The sequence below is a fragment of the Microtus oregoni genome, unplaced genomic scaffold, assembly GCF_018167655.1.
Source record: "Microtus oregoni isolate MIOR12 unplaced genomic scaffold, Mior012 000017F_ref0000208, whole genome shotgun sequence".
NCBI lineage: Eukaryota > Metazoa > Chordata > Mammalia > Rodentia > Cricetidae > Microtus > Microtus oregoni.
This window is the reverse complement of record NW_024543076.1, coordinates 31,485,235-31,510,828: the sequence shown is the minus strand read 5'-3', so window position 1 is coordinate 31,510,828 and position 25,594 is coordinate 31,485,235. Positions and strand designations below refer to the sequence as shown.

Sequence of the window (25,594 nt, the reverse complement as noted above, 5' to 3'; positions counted from 1 at the left end):
CTTAAAAATGCTTCTCCTAGCTGGTCAGTGGTGGCGCACACCTTTAATTCTAGCCCTCAGGAGGCAGAAGCAGGCGTATCTCTGAGTTCGAGGCCAGCCTGGTCTACAAGAGCTAGTTTCAGGACAGGATTCATAGCTACAGAGAAACCTGTCTCAGAAAAACAAGCAAGAAAACAAGCAAAAAGCTTCTCCTGCTGTGAAAATAGTTATCAACAATAAAATATTTAAGACTATGAAATATGAAGTGGGATAGAAGAGGATACACATGGAGATAAATAAATATATCTATTATAAATATTATATATTCTAAAGATATATATTTATATATCATAAACAATATATTTTATATGTCATATATTCTATTTTTGAGATTCTATATATTGCATGTAGAATATATTCTCTATATGTATTGGATATACATATACACATTCTAAAGAAGGCACAGACACAGGTTTTCAAGTTCAAGGGGAAACAGTTATGCTTGAGTAGTAGATTAAGGATGACACAGTAGGATTTTTAAATAAAACTTGAGGTATATGAGTCAGTTTAAATAACTTATATAATACTTAATGTGACTGAGTAAAAGACTGGCAAAGCTGGAGCTGGGAAGAAGCACTGGCTACTCTATTTAAGTGTCTGAATATAGGGGCATATGGTACCTCTTTCAGAGCACATAGATTACAGTGTCTCACAGAGTCAGGACAATGAAATGAGGTCATATGTTTTATAAAAGTCTAATGCATGATGATTATGGAATAGAAACTTAATTCGTGCCTATTGAGCATCTGCTGAAGACCTAGGTGACAGAAGTATTATACAAATCTAGGTGACCAAAAGACAAAATTACCTACAGCTGAAAGAGTGGAGCTGATGGTCCAATCTCCCTAGTTTTATAACAGGTAGAAAGTAATTTGGCTCTGTGAGTTCGAGACCAGCCTGGTCTACAGAGCAAGTTCCAGGACAGGCTCCAAATCACAGAGAAACCCTGTCTCGAAAAAAAAAAAAAAAAAAAAAAAGAAAGTAATTTGGAAGGAGAGTGACTGTGAAATTTAGAAGGTAAATGTAAAAGATGGCAGAGGGAAACGTTAATATACGTGATATTTGTCAGTTTTCTGTCCCTGTGACAAAGATTGGCGGTAACTAGATTAGAAAGAACAAAGGTATGCTGGCTGTGTTTTCTGAGTCTAGGAACAGGTAGACTCAGTAGTGCCCCAGCGTCATTATTGGAAGTAGATGCCAAGTCATGCATGCTAGGGAAGAGCTCAGCCGGTGTACCTGTGGGCTGTGTCATGGCTTTCTCCACCAGTGTACCCATGGGCTACATCATGACTTTTCTCTATCAGTATACCAGTGGGTTATGTCATGGCTTTTTAGATTCTGGTCATAGGAAGGTCATTTCATCATGGTTAGAACATTAACACAGAAAATCATTCATCTCCTGGCTGGGACATGAAAAGATAAAAATAACAAAATTACATATTTCACAACCTCCATGCATATCACTTGGGGGACCATGTCTGTACACCAGCCTCTGAGGTAATAGGATCTAAGAGATGAGAAGGCAGAAGGGAAACACCCAGTCTCTGTGACTTAAACTTTTTTTGGTAAAACTTGAGCCCTTCATAGGGAAGTGGTGGTGATATGTTTGGTTAGGTTGAGTGTGACTTTAATTGGGTGATTGTTTTCTGTGGCTACATTTTGTATATATATGAATGGAGATTGAGGGGCTGTCTATATAAAAATCATATTTAAAAATCATGGTAAGGAAAATTATTGTGAAGGAAATTGCAGACAGGGGGGAAGGAGGTGGAATTATGGAACCACAAGATAGACAAAGGCAAATGATCTGGGGGAAAAGGAAAGATAATACAGCAGAGAAGAAGGAGCTGCTGTTACAGTCGGGTAATCAATGATTTAAAAAACTGTCAAGGAAAAGGGTTTATATAGAAGAAATAAAGAAAATTAAAACTAAGAGAAGTTTGAGCTAGGAAATTGGAAAAGGCCATTTAGGGGAAGAGCAGATACAACAGAAAAATAGAGTGAATAAGAGAGGGAGTCTGTGGTGAGAGTATGAAAGCGAATGCCCAAGAAACTTGAAGGTTAAAGAAAACAGGTTGAGAAGAACCATCACTGAGAGTCAGTTCATGAACATTTACACAGTTAGGAGAGGGGATAGGGACCGTGTGGACCCATGTGGTAGCTCAGGCTCCTGTGCTCAGTCCTCAGCCCCACAAACAAAATGTTCAGGGGCTTCTGTCTGTGTCCCCAAGAGAAGCAGCTTTGTGAGAAGGGAAGATCAGGCCATACCAAACAGAAGGCTATCATTACAATAGAAGCCTGGAAGAGATGTGAGAACCGAGGCAAAAGTGAGCCCGACAGAGGAAGGGAACCTTAGCTGGAATTCATCTGTGGACATGCTGCAGGAAGGGAAAAATTCAATGTTCCTTCAATCTTCTCTATAAAATATTAGGTGAGGGCATATGGGTAGGGAATGTGGTATGATTTGGGAACTGGGGAAAGTGGTCAAGATTCAGTGAAGGTGTTTCAGACACTTGACAAGAAACATAAAACAGACTGTCCCATGGTGCGATGACTCGAGGGAATGAAAAAGAGAGGAGGTTCTGCTGAAGTGGAATGAATTCCCCGCCCTGTCATGCTCACTGTGCGGAGCAGCTGCTGAAGAGCGGGCAATGAGCAGGTCCCCATCCTGTGATTAGAGATGGACAGAGACACTTGGAAACATGAGACCTCACAGTACACAGGCGGGAGACCAAACCTGGCAGGCACTGGGTTCCATACTGGCCACACGAGGCTGATGAAGTTGGAGTGGGAGAACAGACAGGGGTTTGGAAGGACAAACGATCTAATGGGCATTAAGAGTGAGCCTGGCAGAAGGGAGTAAACAAGAAAAACGTGATGTTTCTGGGAAGTTATGCAGCTTTAGGCCATGACTTGGGGGGGGGGTCGCATCATAGACAAACTTGAATGAATAAAACTGAGAGAAAGAAATCATGGGAAGAAACAGTCCCTGTGTGTCTGAGCTTGTGCCAACCAAAGGGCTGTGAGATGAGCTTAGATACTGGCCAGGGAGTCGGGGAGACTGACTGCTGCCCACCCAGCCTGCTGCCGTTCCGTGACCATGTACCTTTCCGGGCAGATCCATCACAGTGCAGACTGGCTCTCAGTCCAGCAAACAGAGCTACCATTTAGGACTGAATTTGTTTTTGCGGTTTTATTAATACATGGGAGAATATCACTCATCAAATGGATTGAGCGCTTCTCTGATTGCCCTGTAAGTTTGGAGATGTGTTTTCATGGCCATAACATTTCAAGTTCATCCAGAAGTTGATGAACGTGGAATGGCAGCGCAGGGGGCTAGTTGGCTGCTCATCACAGCTGGAATAGCAGCGTGGCGGGGGGGGGGGGGGGGGGGGCTAGTTGGCTGATCCTCAAAGCTGAAATGGCAGCGCGGGGGGGGGGGGGGGCTAGTTGGCTGCTCGTCACAGCTGGAATAGCAGCGTGGGGGGGGGGGTAGTTGGCTGCTCCTCAAAGCTGGTCTCCCCAGGCTACAGTGGTCTGATAGGCAGCTCTTCACTTACAGTATAGAAAGAGGCTCTCTTGTCTTCATGGATCAGCTTACTGTAAAGAATGCTAGATTTCCACTTGTAGTTTGAAATTTCTGGTCACTGGCTGCCTCGTGCACAATTTCTCTCCTGTTGACCTGTTCCTTCAGGAAAAAAGCACACACTCATAATGGAATAGCCAAGGTACTAGTTGTCTTAATGTAATCATGGTTTAGTCCCACCTTCTAAACTTATTCCCAAGATGCCTTGTTTGATTTGAATTTGGCTTCCCTTAGGTAAGGCCTCCATTGTTGATTTTCTTGATTTTCCCTATAGATCCTCTCCTTTCTTTTGGAAGGATAAAGTTGACTTTAATGTGGGGCTTCTGATAGATTTTTAACACTGTTATTTGTACCTTAAGAAATACTTTTGAAGCCAGGGATGTAGTTCAGTGGCAGAGTATTTTCCCAGCATGAAACTCAACCAGTGGTGGTGGTGGGGGAACATTCTCATGCTTCCAGAGATACTGTAAGACGAGGGTCAGTAAATATGACAGCTTGGACCGTGCACGGCTGAAATGGTCATAATCTCTATATTTGTTTGTTCTTGTCTGAGTATATAATAGCCAGTAACAGATACAAAAGCTGAGGTAGCCAAAACTGAGCGCCTTATTCGAGGTTTACGCTCTTGGCAGTAAAGCGGGATTGAAGCACCATTAGTAATCAGCTGTGACTCTTACCTCTGAACACTGCTGCTGATGCTGTCGGTGACGGTGATGGTGATGGATGCTGTTGCACTCCTTCTTTTACCAGATCTTTCGCATAACATCCTGTGAATCTCTGTTACATCTCTGTAATGCAGATGATTTAAAAAGCATCATGTAAAAAAATGATTAGGGCCAAGGAATTAAACTATAGAAAATCCAGCACCAGGTGATTAGATATTCTGACCTCAACCCTGGCACCCGAAGGCATTGGTAGACAGAAGTCTGTGGAGCATCCGAAGGGTAGCAGTGGCCCAGGACAGCTGAGGTCCGGAGTGCAGGGTCACATGAAGGAATTTCTGAATATCTGAAAGGACATCTATGAAAGACAGTTGCCCAGGGTCAGAGGGCAGGCCAAAACCTGAAGCAGGAGGGAAGAAGAGATGCAGGATTGTCAGTAAAAGGAAAAAAAGAAAAAAAAAACTACTTTGTAGTAAATTGAGGTCATGTAAAAAGCAGAATGCTACGGGGGAGTATCTTTTAGTTAGGAAACGTTATTATAGGTTTTTGTCCTCCAGTCAGAAACCTTAGATAGGAGAGCTGTTCTTAAGTGTCACAGTATCTTTTAGAAAAAAAAATCAGCATGTGGTACATCAAAATTCAAAGCCTGGGAGAGATGTTTTGTTATGTCACTTGGAGCCTATTGCTATGTGCAATCATCCAGGTAGCACGGAGTGGGTCAGATTCTGCTGAGCTCATACTGCTTTTGTTTTTTACTCCTCTGTCAGTGTAGAGTTGGGCATAACAAAGCCAGAAATATTTTAATATTTTTGGGGGGTGAGGAAGTTTTCCTTCGTGTGTGTGTGTGTGTGTGTGTGTGTAGGCATGAGTTGTCTTCCTCTATTATTCTCCATCTTACTTTTTGAGGCAGGGTCTCTCACTAGGCCAGAAGCTCCCTGTTTAGGCTAGACTGCCTAGCTAGAGATCCCTTGGGATCTCCTCAACTTCCCTCTTTTCCAGCACAGAGGTTACAGGTGGATGCCACAATGCCCAGTTTATATGAGTCCTGGAGATATGAACTCAGGTAGTCACACCTACACAGCGAGCCCCTTATCCAGTGAGCCATCTCCCCAAACCCCCAGTGAATATCTTACATCACAATAATCATTAGACTGCTGAAGATCAAAGTATTTTATTACAGGACTGATTTAATCATGCACATCCTGGTAGTTACTTTGTGGACATCATCTCCCCTTTAACAGAGAGCCTTTTTAGAAACTGGATTCAGTGGGACTCTTTAGTTCTTACTGTATAGATGGCTGTGTTTGAACAATGGCAAAAGACAATGATCTTGGGATCTAAAAGAGAGTATCATCTTCCCTTCCTTCCTTTTTTGCCTAGTTTTAATGGATTTCGAGAACAATTGAAGTTCATGGTTAGGAGTGAGAGTTGCACTTGATTGAGCTTGATCATGCAGAGATGTAGATTTCAGGGGAACGGAGATAGAGAGGGTTTTGTTGTAGGTAAACTTTCTCAGAGTAACTGTATAATTCAAGCTATGGAATCATTAATCTTAGATTTGGCAGCCTTGGAAGCAACTTGGACCAACAGCCTAGGCAGGGAAGGGTTCTTTCTTCTTCTTTTCTTGACATCAGGGCAGGGAATTTCTACTTGAGATCATCCAGTTAGCTCAGTGGTCAGGAAACTCCATGGGCAGAGCAGGCAGAGTCCTGCTTTCTAATCAAACCACAGCTAGCAGCACCACGCATCTCCGCCTTCTCCCAGTTCTGACTTCCGCAAAGTGCTACTTACTTACTACCATTTCATCAAGCTTTGGTCACGGGCCTGGGAATAAAGGAACTCCTCAAATTATATCCCATTTTGGATGCTTCTTGGTCTCTTTGGTTTCAGTTTTTACTGAGAGAGACAACAAGGTAATGCCCGGCTAAGGAGTTTCCAAGACCTCACAGAGTTTCCCACGTGATTATAGCATCCATGAAGAAGCTGGCCCATGGTAGGTATTTTATGTGGTCAGTTTTCATTTCACCTTGTTCTACCCATAGCCTCAGCATGTGGTGTTTGATTTGGAGTTCAGCATCCCATTAGAGGTCAGTCTAAAAAGTGGACTGGAACAACTGGGTGATTTAATGAAGGCGTTGTGTCAGGTCTTTAATGGAACATGAAGTATAATGTGGCTATCTTGAGCATGAGAGCCCTCTGTAGTTCCTGTTAGCTTCTCTACAGCTGTGGCAATGTGGTGGTTACGATGAGCAGGAACATTAGGTGGCTGATGGCGCAGCGAGAGAAGGGAACGGCAGGCTTCTGTCGGAATGTATTAGCATCAGCTGAGACTTCTAACCCAAAACAACTGGCAGAAAAGTGAAAATTTGAGTCAGAACTTGAGTCTCGCTGTTGTGTGGTCTACATGAAAACAATCAAGCAGAATGATTTCCATTAGTCGCGGTGTTTTTTTTTTTGTTTTGGTTTGGTTTGGGTTCTTTTGTTTTTTGTTTTGTTTTGTTTTGTTTGTTTTTTTGTTTTTCTCCCCAACTTTGTTTAGAAACCATCTAAGTAATTAATTATTTTAAATGACTGCCTGATTCATCTGCTTACAATGCTCATGTGAAAACAACTCATCATGCGTATGTAAAATAAATGCTTAGGACCAAGACTTGAGTTGGATAAGTTCTCTGCGTGGCGTTTTAGAAAGATTGGTGACATTGAGACAGAAGAGCTTTTTTCTCCATCTTCTCCCATTCCAGAATGTTCTTACTTTGAAGGGGGAGCCTCTCTCCCTGAACTCTATGGTCAGAATTTTCACTTCAGGAAACACAGAGTTTCAGGTTGACTTTGGAATATCAATGAGTTTCCCCGCTGAAAATAGAGACTAAGGAACCTGCACTCATGGGTTAGGAACATGCTAGCAATGGCACTCCAGAAAGGGGGTTCTAAAGCTAGGAAGAGAGAAGGCAGCTGCTCTGAGTTCTGAAGCAGTGTGGCACTCTTTGGTGGCATACTGTAATTCTGTCATTCTCTTGGAATAGGTTTAGTAGACATCCTATGATCTAAATCAGAATGTTACTTCTCAGCCTAAGAAACTTTGTCAAAGATTATCTATACATACACATATGCATATATATTATGTTTATATATTTTTTCCTCACACTATCTTCTATCAATATTGTTTTGAAATAGGAAAATTCTTTGTTTTCATTTTGATGAATTGATGATATGAAATGGTTTGGTGATAGGAGTTCATTAGCTTGAGGTTGTGTCTGCAACATTTGAGATGTGTGTGTGTGTGTGTGTGTGTGTGTGTGTGTGTTATGTGCACATGCACATACTTGTTCTCAATCACCATGGAATCAGCTTGACTTAAGCATGGTCACTTATTCCCTACTTCTTGACGCCTTTGAAATTTTCCTGCTGATTGCTGGGCTAAATAACAGATATTTGACAAACACCACAAAGTAATTTCACTTTGTATATTGTAAGTAAAGTTTCTACTAATAATCAAATTAGTAGTTATATACTGAAAATGAATTTAATTAGTATTTAAATTCTTCCTTTAAAGCAGTGATTCTCAGCCTGTGGGTCTGGGTCCCATATCAGATATCCCACATATGAGATATTTGCACTACAATTAGTAACAGTAGCAAAATTGCATAATTTTATGGTTGGAAGTCACAACACAAGGAGTTGTATTAAAGGGTCGCAGCACTAGGAATGTTGAGAGCCATGGCTCTAAAGGGTCATATGTAACAGAAGAAGAAAGTTCTTATAGAAAAGAAATTTAACATGAGAATTTTTAAAAAAATTAATGAATAATAAGAAAATCTGACTTACATTCAAATGTAAAAATAATGTCTCATAAAATAATTCCTTAGCACTATTTAGGATGTTATATTTTCTTTCCCGCACCTTCACAGATGACTACTAATACAGTGTGTGATGTGTGTTTACTTTTGTAGTTAAAACAGAGCCAATGAGCAGCAGCGAAATAGCTTCAACAGCAGCAGACGGGTCTTTAGACAGTTTCTCAGGTTCAGGTAAGGAACGAAACTTAGATTTTCCAATTCACACTCAGCAATTGTATTTCCTAGTTTACTATGTGACTCTATATGTTTATATAAGCGTATGGGTATTCACAGACACAAATGTAAATCCAAACGAATAATTCATGTGTCTGCAGTCCATAGGAAGTATTTTCAAATAATGTTGGTGTCTGAAGAAGATAAAAGGACTTTGGTTCTCTATTCTTCAGCCAAATTACCTCTGTATGTGAATGATGCTTCTCCTTTTATTATTTGTACCATTTTTCCAATCATGCAACTTTCATCGGCAAAAATTTGACTCTTCAAGACATCCTAAATAGACTTAGCAGCCTCAAACCTGACTCGTGTCTGAGCAATGCCTATGCTGGCCTGACTTTGTCTTCATCTCTCTCACATTCGTAAAGCCTCTAGTAAATGGCACACATCATACGTCTGTCACGAGGAAAACACTCAGAAGGACTTAGTGGTGGCAGTGGCTTACTGTGGAGCCCTTGCCATGGACTTGCCAAGCTACCCAGAGGATATTATTTTATTGAAAAATGATTTCTAGCAGAGACAATTCTTAAATTGCATACCCTTGCCTTGTTTTCTGATGTTTTTTAATACCTATGTTTTTGAAGCGCTATGCCTTCCTAGATTTGTTGTTGATGATCTAGTTCTTAGAATCTCATATTTACAAGTAGCCACAATGGAATGGAATTGTATACAGATACACAATTAAATATACAGGCAGAATTTTGGCACTAGTGATATTAGATTGAAGCAGTAAGAAAACAACAGAGCATCTTATGTCAGTTTCTTCTTTCTCAAAACGTTAAGTGGAATTTAGCTCATTCCAGGCAATGTGCTTTGTGCTATTATAAATTCAAAGATTATGCAAATGATCTCAGTTCAGGCCTTAATGGCATGAATAAATGAAAAATTATCCCAGTACAGTCTGGCAATAGCAGAGGGAAGACCTAAGATTGCAAGAGCACCCAGGCAGGGCTCTAGTAGAGATCAGACAAAGCTAGACTCCTAGGAAAGGTGTTCCAGACTAACACTCAGATTTAGGAAACAGATAGTAAAAAGTTCACATGGAACCATGGAGGAGGACACCGACAGATTGGCTGCTCTGTGTAAGGAGACTGTAGCCCAGAGGGCATGGAACTGTGGACACTGACAAAAATCTGCCATTCTTACCGGGAACTGTGTGAGCAATATGGATGTGCTATAGAGGGGTGAGTTCAGAGTCTAAGGAGCCAACAAAGTCTGCCTGGGGTTTGTTTTAGCCTCTGTGCAACGGGGGACAGCAAAGGACAGGCTGACACTTAGATCCCTTATTTAGTCATAGGCGCTGGGGCAATGTATTCGGAGACACCTGAATTCAAGTGAGATAATACTAGTTTAAAAGTTATGCCTTCATTTGGTTAAGAACTATTAAGGAGGCAGTTGAAGAGACGGCTCAGCTGTTAAAGAGCACTGGCTACTCATCCCACATGAGGACCAGGGTTCAATTCCTGGCACCCACATGGCAGCTCACAACTGTCTCTAACGGTCGTGTCAGTGTAACTGTCCGTTCTAGGGGATCTGTACCCTAGATGTACATGCGGGCAAAACACCAGTGCACATAAAATAAAAATAAATAAGTTTTAAAAAGGGATATTAAAGAATTATGGTAAAATTCTGGCAATGGGAAAATGAGGGACTTGATGCATTTATGGAACTTAAGTCATCTGTGACCAGTGGGCTTTGGGTCAAGCAAGCAAGACAGAGAGAGGTAGAGCAGGCATATGTGGAGTTTGTCTGGCACATCAAGGTGGGGCACGTTAAATGAGAGGTGTGAGCCACCTGAAAATGTCAGCATCAGAGTTCAGAAAGTTTGCAGATGGGAAGTTTGGAAGTCTACATGGTTATCAGTATACAGAAGCCAGAAGTCAGAACAACCTGTGTGTGTGTGAGCTGAATAGGCAATCCCATGATAACAGAGATAATCAGAGATGTAGAGATGGAGTGGGAATATTGAATTGAAAGTGAAAGCGGAGAATTTAAAATAAGCACTGTCTATATCACAGAGTCACTCACATACCACCAATATTTATATGTGTGTATACATGGATAAATACCTATATGCAGAGTACATGTAGACACATGCATCTTAGTTCTAAGATGAAGTAAAGGGGCAGTTTAGGTAAGAAGAATATCTTGGAAACCTGTAGCAATGCATACCTTTAGTCTCAACTCTCAGAAACAGAGGTAGGTAATTCTCTTAGTTTGAGGCCAACCTGATCTACAGAGTGAGTTCCAGGTTAGCCAAGGCTACACAGGGAAACCCTGCCTTGAAAAGCCAAAATAAAATAAAATTGGAAAGTAATGTCTTTAGTATAATCAGTCCTATTCTTAAAGAAAGGCTGTTTCTTTGTATGAATGTATTTCTGTGTGTATGGGAACTAAGCGGTGTTTGTGTCTAGGTAGCAGGCTGAATTTTGCACTTTAATTTTTCTTTTTCTGTTGTTGTCTTTTTCCCAAACATTTTCTTATTGGGCACATGAATGGCACTTATAGATTTGAAGAGCAGTGTTTTTAAACACAAGTTATCCATCACGTGGTACAAGGAGTTAAGAAAATTGGAAGGGATTCTGCCCCTTGTTAGCCTTGTGTTCGTGACATCTGTGGCTGGCCGTTCATCCTTGCTCAGGAAAGTCTTACATGAGCAAGCGAGTAGTGAGTGCAGAGGAGATTAGTGACAGGCTTGTGAGTGTGTGGATTTGGAAAAGACGGAAGGAGACGTGGTACAGAACAGGAAAGTGTGACAAGGTGGCTTCCCACTCAAAAGTGGACAGACAGGGCAAACACAGGTCCCAAGCAAGCCAGAGCTCTTCAACTTATATATTCTTAGAGTGAGTTTTCCCTTTAAAGCGGTGGTTCTCAACCCATGGGTCACACGCTCCACAGGGCTGCTTGCATATCAGATATTTACACTGCAATTTATAACAGTAGCAAATTATAGTTAAGAAGTGACAATGAAATAATCTTACGGTTGGAGTCATTATAACATGGAGAATAATATTAAAGGGTTACAGCACCAGGAAGGCTGAGAACATGGTTTTAACGGCTTAGCAACCCAGGCAAAGAGACACTTGATTGGCAGATGGGACGCAAGGGAACGTAGAGGTAAGAGAGTTGAGAGTTTTTAGAAGAAATAGCTTAGAGTAATTATTTGTGTCTCCAACTGTCTCAATGGAGAAGATACAGCCCAGCCTAGACAGGAGACAAAGATGGAGGGAGTCCTGCATCTCATGATGACTTTGGAAAAGATGTGAGATGAGAACAAGAAAATCCTGGAAAGTATAGTTTCCCATGATCTTCAAGCCAGTGAGATACCACCATGCAGTTCTGCAGTTCGTTCTTCATACTCCCCTGCTGAGCTTGCCCCAGTGCTTTAAAGTTATCTCTCATTATCTGTCTTCTAGTTTACTGTGTAGCTCTATGAGAACAGAGAGTATTGGTATTGTCCACACACACCTGCCAGTAGCCATGATAATACCAAGTGTCTTAGGGTTGCTAATGTATGTTGCCTAAATGAAGGAACGAAATGGCCAATGTTGTTGTGGATTGAGACATAAAATGGGGAAATAAAAAGCTTGGACTACAGTCTTGAGCCAGAGTAGAGATCCAGACGGAAAGAGAATTCTGGAATAATTCTTTTGGGACCTATTGGGAGACACTGTGGAATTCTAAAGCTTCGGCCCAATGAAAGGTGGTGTCTAGGAGGCCGTCATCACTGGAATGTTAAAGAACTGTCATGAGCCTCAGAAAACGAGAGGTTTTTCATAACAGCAGAAACCACATGCTTTGACGAAGCAGTTTGCTGGGGTCTTGGTAATACCTTGAATCTCAGATGCATGGCAGCTGCTGTCTGGAAAGATACCAAGGAAGAAAAAGTCCATAGAAAAGGGCTGAGGTGAAGATGGAGGGACACCTTGTTGAATTTAGAAAAGATGATATTTTCTACAGAGTCTCTATATGAGGAGAAAGAGGGAAGAATTGGGTGTGCCAGGGAGTGGGGTACAGGTCTAAGAAGCAGAACCCTGTGGAGACAAAGTTCTTCATTTTCTTAGAAAACAGTCAACAAAGAGAAGGAGGCATGGGGCTACTCTGGTGGTGGCGGCGGTGTCATTTCTGTCTCATAAGGGGGTTCTTTCGTATTTTCCCTCCTGCCCTCAGTGTGGGGATACTAGAGGAACGTGCTCAGTTTGCTGAAGCACATGGGTGACTTGAACATTGCAAGGTTGCTTGCTGTGGTTTGGAACCATAGTGATGTTTTGCTCATTTACTCCTTACCAGTACATAGTGATTAATTCGTATGAGCACACACATGCAGATAGTTGTGTGTGCTCATACAGTGTACACACACATGCCATGGTATGAATGAAGCTCAGAGGACAGCTATCAAGAGCCAGTTCTCTCCTTCTACCATGGTGGTCTCAAGTCTTTAGGCTTGGCAGCAAGCACCAGCACCGCCATCACCTTTGTCTGCCAGCTCTCTTTCTAGCCCTGGCACAATTATTTCAGCTATTTGAAACTTTTAAGGACCATAGGGATTGTAAACAATGGGTTTGCAAGGTCTCTAACCTGCCAGTCCCCACATTTAAATTTGTCACTACTGGTTAGTGAAGCACCTGTTGATGGCATCAATCGTACACAGTGTATCAGAAAGTAGAATCTACTCAGTAGAAGAGAAAAACATCCTGAATGATCAGTATAGTTTACTTCTTAACTGGTTATGGATAAACATCACATTGAAGCAAAAAAAAAAAAAAAGTGATCCAGAGTCTGTGAGCTTCGTGTTTAGAGAGGGACTCTTGGGGGGGGGGGGCGGCATCTGAGCTTAGACTCTGGTGAAAAAGGAATGAGTTCTAGTTGGGGAGCTTGGTTCTTTAGTTGGTACTTTGGGTTTTTACATGATCTAATTGTCCTTAAAGAGGTTTGATTAAAGGAATTCTTTGGGGCTGAGGAGATAGCCCAGCAGTAAAGTCTTTGTTCCACAAGCTGGAGAACATGAATTAGATTTTCTGCACTCATAAAAACTTCAGGCATGCAATCTCAAAACATAACATGGAGAAGTGACAAAGGAAGACATGATGTTGGCCTCTAACCTTCCTACATAGGTATATACACTTATATATAGACGGACAGACAGACACACACACATACACACACATGTCATTGTAAGAAAGGACTTTATGAGAAGAGGGTAGAATCAGGGAGTCCAGCATTTCCCTGACTCAGAAGAAAGAAGACGGGTTTCTCAAATCTCCCAGAAGAGCTGATGTGTTGGGAGTCTTGTGCCAGGATCTTTTTGGGAGAAATTCAGACAAGAGAAGGAAGGAAAGATAGGCTAGGTGGGGCTGATCTAGGCTGTCTTCCAGTCTAATGCATTTTAGCAAGGCCACTGCAGGACTCAGGTCTCCCAGACCGCCATCCTTGTCACTGGCTGGAGGAGGAGGAACCACTGAAACAGAGGCTATCCTGTATCTATGAAGATGGGTTTCAGAACCTGGCTGCATATCCCTTGTTAGATTATGTCTCTTCACTGGAGACGTGGAAGGTGCCTTCTCTCGTTGCCATGTCAGGAACTAGAGCAGAGCAATCAATGAGTGGAACTGAGAAGCTGTCAGAGTGGAGTGTTTTGAAGAGGGAGCTGACTGCATTTGAAGGACAGAGAAGAGTGAAAACTCATGTCAATACCTTTGACCTGACCAGTACGGGGATGTTGCCAGTGATGACAGACCTTCCTCATGGAGGCATGGACAGAGAACAAGAAACTTCTGAGAGTCCTCTTGATCTGCTTAGTGGATTCTCATACTTGACCTAGCTACTTACTCTGAATTCTCTCCCATAGCAAGACTTATGGAAGCTTCTTTAAATTATATGGTAGAAGGAAGAGAAAGACAAGAATAATCACTGGTGTGTTAATTGATAAGGAGGTATGGATTGTCTGTGTGTTTTCAGGACTCTCTGATTCCTGTTTATTTGGAGTTGATGAATGAATAAGGTGATGATTATATCTGTCATGATAAAATAATCTTCAGTAATCCCACTTGCTCTGGGTTATTCTGGTCCAGGACACTAAGATCTATTGGGATTCCTGGATTACTGTTGTAAAAGCAGTTTAGGCAATTGAAGGGAAGCGTTCTTGAGGTATAGCACAGTAGACACTTGGCTATAGGCTTCCAGAGGTCTCGAGGGTTTGGATTAGAGGACTCATATATGGTATGTTATATGTTATATAGTTTGAAATATATAGTGATTTTCGTGACTTTGACTAGTTCATAGATGATACTGTTTTCTCCAGTTTACAACAACAACAACAACAACAACAAAAAGCCATGTCAGATTCATTATGTATAGCGTGAAATATCAGATCTACCCTTCATTTCAGGTTTGTAAACTTGCTTATGGCTGCAATTTCATTTTATTTTTTTAACTTTGTGTGTATGGGTACATGTTGACATATGTATGTATGTGGCCACACATGCCATATGTGCATACGAAGGCCAGAGGAGACAATTTGCTAGAGCCAATCTTCTTCCACCACGTGGGTCCCAGCAATTGAACCTAGATCATTGGGTTTGGCAGCCTCAGTTTACCCACTGAGCTATTTATTTCATAGGCCCATGATCTCATTCTTATTACCTGAGCGTTACTTGTTGATAGCTTGCCATGCGCTAGAGAGATCCCATCAGGTGCTGAGGAAACAGATGTAAGAGGTCTCCAGCACCTGAAGTTCATAGTTTGCCGAGAATAGTCATAGCTAGACACGAAGCTGTGCTAACCAGAATGCATTGCCCCTAATGGCGGTTTGTGGACATGCGCAATGCTCCAAGAAAGTTCAGAGAAAGAAGGTAAAGTGAAGGAAAGGTGACAGTTGAGTCTCTGTGGTGGTCAGTCTGTCAAACAGAGGACAGAAGAGCATACAGCAGGGATGGTATCTTGAAGAAGATCCAAGATGACTGTAAACAGACCACGTGAGCAGGAGTCCTGAAATATAGGCAGGATGCACTGCATCACAAAAGGGCGGGTGTGGGAGCCTCAGTCTTCCATGTCTTCTTCCAAGTAATTTAGCAGCCATTCCTTGAGTCGTGTGAATGGCTACAAGACTGTGAGCTGTAGGATGACTATGAAGCGACTTCTCTCAGGTGGCATTAGGAAGGGAGGGCAGAGGGTGGGACATGAGGCAGGTGTCCTCATGACTTCTTCAGTCACCTCAGTGTGACATGATGGGGACTTGAACTGAAGCAGTGCTGGAGTCCCAGATGAGGGGTGTGTATGAGGGTGAGGGCTGGAGCAGCAGCTGCTTTAGGATTTGGGATGAGTAATGGAAGGGGGATCTGAGACAGTGATTGGGGTGTAGCTTCTGGGTAGGGATGTCAGAGTAATGTATGTTTAGATGGGAAAAGACAATAGGATGTAGGTGAAGGCGAAGGCGTAATGCCACTCTGTTGTAAAAGGAGCAGCAGGCTGTGTCCCGCCACCCAGCTAGCTTTACCCGAAATAATTACACGGAAACTGTATTCTTTTAAACACTGCCTGGCCCATTAGTTCCAGCCTCTTATTGGCTAGCTCTTACATATTAATCTAACCCATTTCTAATATCCCTGTAACACCGTGAGGTGTCTTACCAGGGAAGATCTTAACCTGAATCTGTCTGGAGTGGGAGAATCATGGCTACTCACTGACTCAGCTTCTTTCTCCCAGCATTCTGTTATGTTTACTCTACCCACCTAAGGGTTGGCCTATCAAATGGGCCTAGGCAGTTTCTTTATTAATTAACCAATGAAAGCAACAGATTAGAAAGAAATCACTCCCACATCATGTAGGTGTAGAAGCCAGGGTGCTTGCGCTCCCCACCACTCTGTCTTCAAAGATGTTACTTCTGTCTATCCTGAACACCCCATGTGTAAAACATGGGTCCAAAATTTTACCATTAATCATTTTCCTAGACAGATGACGCTATTGTTTATTGAATAGAATTAAAGAACAAACAAACAAACAGAAGAGAGGCCAGGGAAACAGGGAGACAGCCTGTTCAGTAAAGTCCTTACATGCAAGAATGAAGACTTGGGTGCAATCCTACAACCCATGTAAAAAATCCAGGCATCATGGCCTGTGCTTATAATCTCAATCTTCGAGAGATGGAGCTAAGCCGGACCCTGGACTCACTGACCAGCCTGCCTAATCGAATCAGTGAGTTCCAAGCAAATCAAAGAGCCTGTCTCACAAATAAGGTGGTCAGTGCCTAAAAAAGGATGCCCAGGGTTAACCTAGCCTTTGCCTCCACACACACATACCTGAACACATATATGCACCGGTATACACATGAACATGCACACGTGTGGACAAACATACCACAGAAATACAGAAAGAAGGCCAAGGTTAGCAAAAAAAAAATGGTAAAAATCAGAGAAAGTCATTTATTTATGCAAACACTATATGAATCCCTTCATGTGAATTATCTTTCTTAGTCTTCACAAGGCTCATATGAGGCCAAGAAGCAAACCTTGTTCCCAAAATGATAGGAAAGCTGGAATAAGTGACTTGAAACCCCATGGTGTGACTTTCCACAGCCTGTGGCCCCCAGTTCTTGCTGCTTTCCTGTGTATACACACAGACAAGGCATATATTTTGAGCACCAGTTTCACAGACTTACAGTGTGACAGACAATCCTAACATCCCCCCTTGTTCTCTATGTAAACACAGTGTTGGATGCAGCTGTTGGGATGATAATCCTTTCAGGAATTATGACCCAGAAGTTGAAAAGCAGATCTAGAACGAATGAAGGAAGGTCTCGTGGATTCTATCCTCAGGTGGCATTTGCTTTACAAACATTTGCTTTTAATTGTGATTGCCCAAGGGAGATAATTCTGCAGACATTGCCTACTTTGCTCTTGGCCTCTTTTCATTCTTTGAGAAGGGGAGTGGAAGAACTTGTCCCTAAACGTGGCCTGGACAAGTGTCAGTCAGCCCTTATAGTTTAAGTGTAATCTCACCAATACCTCCCTTCTAGCAATAACAGCTTTTAACAAATCTCCCCCACAGGGAGGCTAGGGATTGTCTTTCCATGACTGTTCCTGCATCGGGCAAGGGGATGGGGAGCAAGCAGGCATTTAGTAAGTACCCAAAGATAGGGGGACATGAACCAGGTTGTCCTGCTTTTTCTTTCATGTAGATTCTGTCCCTCTTAAGGTGACACCCAGGGTGGAAATCTGGCAGAGTGAAAGGCTAGAACGTGTCCAGACCTCTTTGTAGTCCCTGGGTTGGGTCTCATTTGTTTGAATGGAGAAAGATAACCCATCTTTCCTGAGATTCTAATCATAATCTCCCACCCTTCTCCCAAGTGCCCACTGGGAAATGAAGTGTGGCATGCATAAACGAGAAAGCGTATGATTCTCTGAGTGCTTGGGACTTGACAGAGGAGTGAGAGAAATACAGCTCAGACGGGACAGTCCTGGAAGCGACTGAGGAGTGGTGGAGGAAGAAAACAACCGTGTTCCAGTCTGTAATAACCGCACCAAAGCAGGGGAAGATTGGAAGGTTTGGGGGGAAATATGTGCTCACAAAATACTGTTATATGTAGGTACATTGTCCTACGTATAACAAAAGTCAACATCTTAAACCTTTATACTATTTAAAATTGGTTTTTAAATTTGAATGAGAGTCAAAGTACATTTGATAGAAGCCTGGCGAATTTCTGGAATATCCAGAGTCAAGAAAATCTGATTAAAAGAAATTAAGTTTCACTTGATTGCTTCTTTCAGAAAAAAAATAAAATAAAACAAAACAAAAGTGTTTGCTCGCGCATCCAAGGCGAATACGTGAGTCTGAGAGAACAGGAACACGCAGAGCAGCCCGGGAACAAATGGGCTCAGCTTGCAACCTGAGACGCTCAAGATAGTTGTAGGAATGCAGCTTTACTAAACAACACTGTTACATCTACACAGGCAAAGGAGGATCGCTCCCATTCCCCTCACAGGAGAGATCAAACCGTTTCTTGTTAATTCGGGTTAATTTGCGTTCCTGATGCATACAGACAATAGGCCAGAGAACCTTTCGGCTTCCTTCCTTCAGTTCAGCCTGGCTTTCCCAAGGGAAGAGCTCTCCTCACAACCAAAGCCCCTTGCCAAGTATTTATGGCTGTATTTATAAGTATTTATGACTGGATTTTTAAGAGTCTATTTAAAATTAGAACCACTCAATCAGTGCCTATGTGTTCCCCCCTTTTATAAAAAGGGGCTTATTTTATTTTACGTGTATGGGTGTATTGCCTGCACATGTCTATACCACATGCATACATTGCTTGAGGAGGTCATAATGAGGCATTGGGTCCTCTAGAAACTGAGCTTACAGATGGTTGTTAACCAACATGTGGGTGGGTGCTAGGGATCAAAGCCGGGTCCGCTGGAAGAGCAGTTGGTGCTCCAATCTGATCAGCCATCTCTCCAGCCCTCTTTGACTTCCTATTAGGAAGATCATAGGAAATCACCATGTCTGTAGATCACAGAGGTCAAATACCTGCAGCTTTCTGTGGTGGTGCCGTCGTTTGTGACATGCCAATGTTTTTCACATGTTTGGTGTTCTCCGCGGGTTCCTAGCATCACTGTGTTTTCTTTTTCCTCAGCTCTCGGGAGCAGCAGCTTTAGCCCAAGACCAGCTCACCCATTCTCTCCACCACAGATTTATCCTTCCAAGTAAGATGCATTTTCTCTTAATCAATACATGACTTTTCTAAGTAGACTTTACCTTGTTCTGAGTCATGTCTGTGCCCATGTTTTGTCTTAATTTAAGCAAACGTGAATTTTGTAGAAGGTTAATTAAACACACACATATTATACAAATTGATTCTTAGCACCTCCTAGCAGCACTGAAGTACGTGGAAGTGCCTTATCGGTGCTAGTGAGAAGTCTGACTGTATGATGCACTCTTTAGCTGGAATTTGTGATGTAGTTGTTCATTTGACCTTGCATGTTTCCATCTAATGCATGGGCTTTCTATTTTCTGTCATTCCTGACAAATAGCAGACCATACCCACATATTCTCCCTACCCCTTCCTCACAAACTATGGCTGCATATGGGCAAACACAGTTCACCACAGGAATGCAACAAGCCACAGCCTACGCCACGTACCCACAGCCGGGACAGCCCTATGGAATTTCCTCCTATGGTGAGTCGCTGGACTGTTCGTTCTTCTTGTGGTGTCTTCTGATGGACCTGTGTTGTGTGTTTGAGTAGTACTTCAAGCGTGTTGCTGTTGGTCTCCTTCAGAAATTGTCATTACCCTCTTGCTTTCAGTTCTGTGTAATTCTTGCTAGTGAGCTTTGTTAGGGCAGTGAACTCTTACCTTGAGGTCAGAGGTGGTGAACAGGTTGCCTGGGTTGTAAGGCCCCTTGTTCTCCTTCCTCTCTGCTTATATCTGAATTTGGCATCGGAGCACTTGACTTTGGAATCCAAAGTATTTCTGTGCATATTTGTGATAAAATTTCTATGAATGAAGTCTTTTGGTGTAAAGATCCATTTCCTGTTTATCAGATGCCTAGCTATGATTAGGGAAGTACATGCAGAATTCAACAAACTTTTGCCCTGAAACTAGGGGTGGTTACCTGATCAAATTCCCGCATTATCACCCATTAGGAAAAATGATCTATATATCACCTCCTGGACCGCCCTTTGAAGGTGCGGATCAGGAAGCATTTGAAGCTCACGTGCTATTTGTTCCTTCCCACCTGGAGATTATCTTTATCTTGGTGTAATTTAACCTAATTGTGATGGGCTCAATACCTGTAAATTAAAAAGAAAGCCAGCCAAATCCCAAAGTTCTGTTTACAAAAGACTACAAATTTCAAAATACATTTTTTTCAGTTGAGTTGTGATTGCATTTTTTCAACCAATTAAATTGAAGGATACAAATATGGGGCATTTTATTAAGAACCAAAACAGAACAATCACAAAAAGTATATGAGTATTTGTAGGAAAAGACTAGAATAGGTCCTTCTGTAGGTGATATCATTTTGCCAACTGTTACATTAGTCTTTTGTTGGTATAATTTTTGTGTTGTATACTTTCCAGTCAACACTGACAACATTGTTGTTTGTTGCAAGTTTTTCCACCGCCCATTAAAAGCTAGATAACTTTCGTCTTTACTGCTGTCTCTTGACCTCAAGGAATTTGATTCTCTATTAGTTTATTTTAAAACACATAGAAATAAAGTCTAACTTACATATAACACCAGCTTCTGAAGTTTTATTTCAAAACTATCAGAACTAAATGCCACTTTCTCTAAGGATGTGTTACCCCAGATTTCTACATAGTACTGTGAAAATAAGGGAAAAAAAAGGCGGTGGCAGGGGTTAGGCATAGATTTTCAAAGTGAAAATAGCAGAGAGGATAAAAACAAATTTGTTAGAGCTTAGATTAGACCCATCACTCATCTGCTCACAGGTTTCTAGGAAAGCGAGTTTTCTGCCTGGGGGTAGAGGTTTTGGAGACGGGATGGCTCTGGGGGCTTTCCACCTCTTCCCACTTCTCCCCATCACTGCAGTTCCCATCCTGCGCCTCTAAGGTGGTCCAGTCAAGGCTGGAGGGAGGTCAGGATGCCCGTGGGTGGAGGAAGACAAGGGGGGAAGTCCCTACTGGTGACACACGGAAATCAAGGGAGTTTCTAGAACTCTCCAGACACCTGCCTAGGGCAGGTGAGCTCCCAGAAATCATTCACAGGTTTGAGGTGCTCATTGGCAAAATTGCCTGTACATAGCACATCACATTGTTTTTACATGTTAAGACTGTGTTAAGTTTTCAATGTTAAGGTCGTTGTGAAGTATTCAGAAATACTCAAGAAATTAAAGTAGATGTTCTCAGCCAAATCAGATTCTTCCACTGCCTTAGGATAATAACCTAACTTCATTCTACCCATGAAATTCCCCTAAAATGGAAGTAAACAGCAAGACTACTGTGTATCCTAGATCTAAAAGATATAATTTATCTTCACTGAAAACCAAGATTATTGAAAAATGTGAATTCTCTTGGCAGGACCATTTCTGTGTTCCCTCTTGTGGGAATGAGGGTCCGTTGTCCATTTTTATGACTGTCTTTAATTACAATTGAGAACACTGGCCTACCTTAGTTTTGCCAAGTTCCCGTCTGAAATTAGTATACCAGCCTGATGCTTTGAGAAATATTTGAGGACCACAAATAATTTTGCTGTAATCCTATAAAGCATAAACTTGCATTTGCATGATAATATAGCATCAAATGTATTTTAGCCCGAATTTAGGAAAATCACACTTGAATACTTGAAAATAAGTAATGGTGAACAAGGTGCCCCTGGCCACTTCCACAGGTGTATAAATCACTCTGCTGTTTTAGAGGCTCCAATTCTTTGACATTCTACTTTCTTAATACTGCCCTTACAGAAAGATCTAGATCCTCAGGAGAAGACTTCTCATTGTTTGTATCCTGCATTGCTTCCTTTGACTTCAAAGTGCCTGGGGGAAAAAGATGAAAATCCTAGAGTCTTAGAGTAATCAGGTCTCGGCGGGAAAGAAGACAGTAGTGACTTGGGAACAATGTGTCTTTTCCTTTATTATGATTATTTCTGACCATGACAGAATGACCTACTCTAGTAAAATAACAAAATGAATTATGGAAATGATACCTCTAGAGTTCTGCTTTCTAGAAAGTTGAATGCAGGAAAACCAGAGCAACTCGTGTGAATAAACATTCAAATCTAGACTTTTTAAAAGAAAAATTGAGCTTGTGGTTTATGGCATTCAACGGTAAACATCCATACCCCGTATTCCTGAAGATGAGATGGGGCATCTTTGTGACCAGGCAGTTGTGGCTGTGTGTGGTTGTTTATATTTACCAGCTTCTGAAAACGAACAGATAGATCAGCTGTCACTAACTGATTTAGGTGCATTGTGGGCAGGCATCAAGACGGAAGGTGGATTGTCACAGTCTCAGTCACCTGGACAGACGGGATTTCTCAGCTATGGCACAAGCTTTGGTACCCCTCAACCTGGACAGGCGCCATACAGCTATCAGATGCAAGGTTTGTATACAACCTCTATTTGCTGCTTTTCTACAACAGTTGGCTGTTAACTTCTAAAGCAAGCGTGGTTTTCTCTCAGCTGCATGTTGATGAGGCAAGTGGCCTGGGTTCAGAGGCAGGTCAACAACACATTGCAAATTAGAGTCTTCACCTGTTGCCCTCTGGATCGGGATTTCCGTATTTACGTGAAAGAATTAGATGGAATGATCTATAAAAGTGATATTTCAAATGCTCTAGTTTTGTCTTTAACGCTCAAGTTTCTGCCTTTGTTGTCTGTTACCAGTTAGGAAAAGAGAATGGAAAGGAAGTGGAGACAGCTCTGAGAGGCTGTAATGTGGTGTGTAGGAGCTCCTGGATATGGTGTAACCACCTCACTTTCCTACAAGGGATCTTTGGTTTCTTCATTTTAGTGACGGGTGGTATTGGGAGATGGTACACTCTGCTCCCCAAATAGAGCATGTGATGTCTATTGTTCAATATTCTACCAAAGACTAAATCAAATTTACACAAAGCCAGTTGTAGCTACCCTACGAAGCCTCAAAATAATGCTTCCGAGAACCAGTGGGTCTCTGAAACTGCAGACCAAACATGGCGTAGGTGCGATTCAGACACTGTGGGGGTGTCATCAAAGCCTTTTCTAGACTACGCTGATACTACCTGTAATTAGCAGATTGTTACCAGGCAAATACATCTGTAAATTTCTGGAGAGTAAATTTCACATAATTAAATACTTTTCTGAGGCTTATTTTTGTTTTTTGTTTTTTTTTATTAACTAAACATCAGCTTCACAAATGATTTTGATTTTCAAAGAGGCAAAAATAATTACATTGACCCCTCGGTCTTCTTGGCTGAAGGAACTCCTTTTATGATTTTCATTTTTTATGTTTATTATGTGGTTATTCTGCTATTTGTTGAAGATAAGTTAGAAAATATAAAGAAGTGCCAAAATAACTTCAATCATATACTCCTTATAATTCTCACCTTTCTTTTCTATGTACAAACACCATAGAAAATTATATTGCACAATATTGTTTGGTCATGTGCCTATTTTAAGTAAGGAATATATTTTAAAAATCTTTCTACATCAATGTTGTTTTCTAAAATATCATTGTAGTGGCTGTTCGGTATTCAGGGGTATTTATGTATGGTATTTATCTACTTCCTTGTTTGTTATTGGACATTTACGACAATGTCACGCATATCTTATCTGTATTTTTTAATTGTTTCTCCTGATGAGTACAATTGTGGAATTTCTAGACAAATTCTTTTATACTTTCTAAGAATTTCTTAGGTATTTACATGTGTAAGGATGCACTAGAGGGAGAACACAGTGCACATGTTGGTGTTTGATATTAACTTTGTTATTTTTATATGTTTTTTAAAACTAAGGAGATAAAATTATTTTCTTCTACTCACTGGTATTATTCATCTTTCTTCAATGATTTATTATATTGAGGTTCTTCAACTTTGTATACTATTTCATAAACTTGTTTTTAGTTTATGACTTTTCTGTTTAGCTTTTACCACACATCAAGTTAAAATTCTGTATGTCAAGATCCACTGATTTTTTTTCACATTTGTTTTTGCATTTGCTATAAAGAAGGCTTGAGTTGAAAAGTTTTGCTACGTTTAATGGGTACAGCATAAAACAGTCTTATAGGAGACAGGATTTATTGGTAGAAGGAAGCTACTTATATGCTGGATCCCAAAACTTTTAAGCTGTCTTGGAAGAGGGTTTGCACATGCTGAATTTCAATTGAGTAAAGACATAGGAGAAGCAAGAGGTGATGGAGACTCTTCCTTGATGAGTTTCACAGGCCTGAGGCAATGGAAGACATCATACAGCAAAGATCTATTGGCTCACAGGCTCTTGTCAGAGGGACAACCAAATACATTAAGCCACCGTGGATATCTCGAGACTATGAGGGAAATAAGCAGGTACTGTGGGGGTTCCATTGCCCACCAGGCGTCTAAGCCTGATGGAGCAGATGCAGTGGCGAAAGAGAGGAGACAAATGGACTGCCTTCTGAGCGGAGAAAGCCAAGGCAAGCTCCTAGCAAATTCTGTGTTAAGACAAATGATTCTTTTAAAAATTATATCTGATTGCATGTGGGTGGGTGTGTTGCCTGCACGGTGCCCATAGGGATCAGCAAAAAGTGTTAGGTCCCCTGGAACTGTGAGTCACCATGTGGGCCTGGGTCCTCTGGCAGAGTAACAAGTGCTCTCAACTGTTGAGCCCTCTCTTCAGCCCAGCACAAATGGTCCTAGAACATGAGTCTTGGCAATCTTTATATGTTACTCTTCTAGTCCTGTTTCCTTAACTGCAATTTTCTTCATTGTCAATCTCTAAAGGGTTCAGGCAAGGAAACCTGGCTGTGGACCTAGATATTTTAAGAACTAGAGATTGAACATTTTCTTCCAACATGCTTGAGAAACAAAATATTTGTTCTTTCAGATGGTCTGGGATTTTAGGACATTTTCATTCACACGCACAGATGTGGAGAGAGACTGATCTTAGGGATGAGAAAACACACATGCCTAGACCGGAAATTTAGGATGTTTACATGCATGTGAAACCTAAGGTCCAGGGATCTGCCTGTCCCTGTGGCCATGAGCACTGGGATTTTTCCATGTCAGGGATCATAACTCAGGTCTGTATGCTCGTGCAGCATTCTGAAGCTACTGAGCCCTCTCAACCACTTCCAAGAGTCTCGACCATTAAATGGAGTGTGAAAACTGCCATTATCCGTGAACTTTGGAAGGCTACTTATGTACTCTGTTGACTTTGAAATGCCTTTTATGGTTTCTTTCTTTCTTTTTTTTGATGATCTTTGACATATAGCCTTACCATGTAGCCCTGGCTGGCCTCAGACTTGTCATTTAGCCAGGCTATTCCTGAATTCCTAATCCTCCTGCCTCAGTCTGCCAAGTGCTGGGCTTAAGGGCATGTGTCAGCAGAACAAGACAAAGTGTCTTCTCAATATATCTTTTTTTAAGATTAAAAAATTATTTATGTATCTAGGTGTATGTCTGTGTGAGGGTATGCTTGTATGTTGGGGGTAATGTCTGTGTGAGGGTATGTATGTATGTGGGGGGTAATGTCTGTGTGAGGGTATGTAAGTATATGGGGTAATGTCTGTGTGAGGGTATGTATGTGGGGTAATGTCTGTGTGAGGGTATGTATGTA

At 41.6% G+C, this 25,594-nt stretch overlaps 1 protein-coding gene across 9 annotated transcripts in view; it reads left to right on the top strand.

Moving 5' to 3' along the window:
- The window catches only part of Eya1 (EYA transcriptional coactivator and phosphatase 1), a 144,502-nt gene that overhangs the window by 20,175 nt on the left and 98,733 nt on the right, over positions 1-25,594 (top strand). For 2 of the 9 annotated variants that reach the window (XM_041667491.1, XM_041667490.1), the window contains 4 exons: positions 8,238-8,315; positions 18,982-19,051; positions 19,379-19,524; positions 22,270-22,407. In XM_041667491.1, coding sequence (XP_041523425.1) covers positions 8,238-8,315; positions 18,982-19,051; positions 19,379-19,524; positions 22,270-22,407 — 432 coding nt within the window. Of the gene's footprint in view, positions 1-8,237; positions 8,316-18,981; positions 19,052-19,378; positions 19,525-22,269; positions 22,408-25,594 lie in introns of those variants that run through there. The other 7 variants (XM_041667493.1, XM_041667492.1, XM_041667487.1 and 4 more) reach the window with 7 other exon arrangements.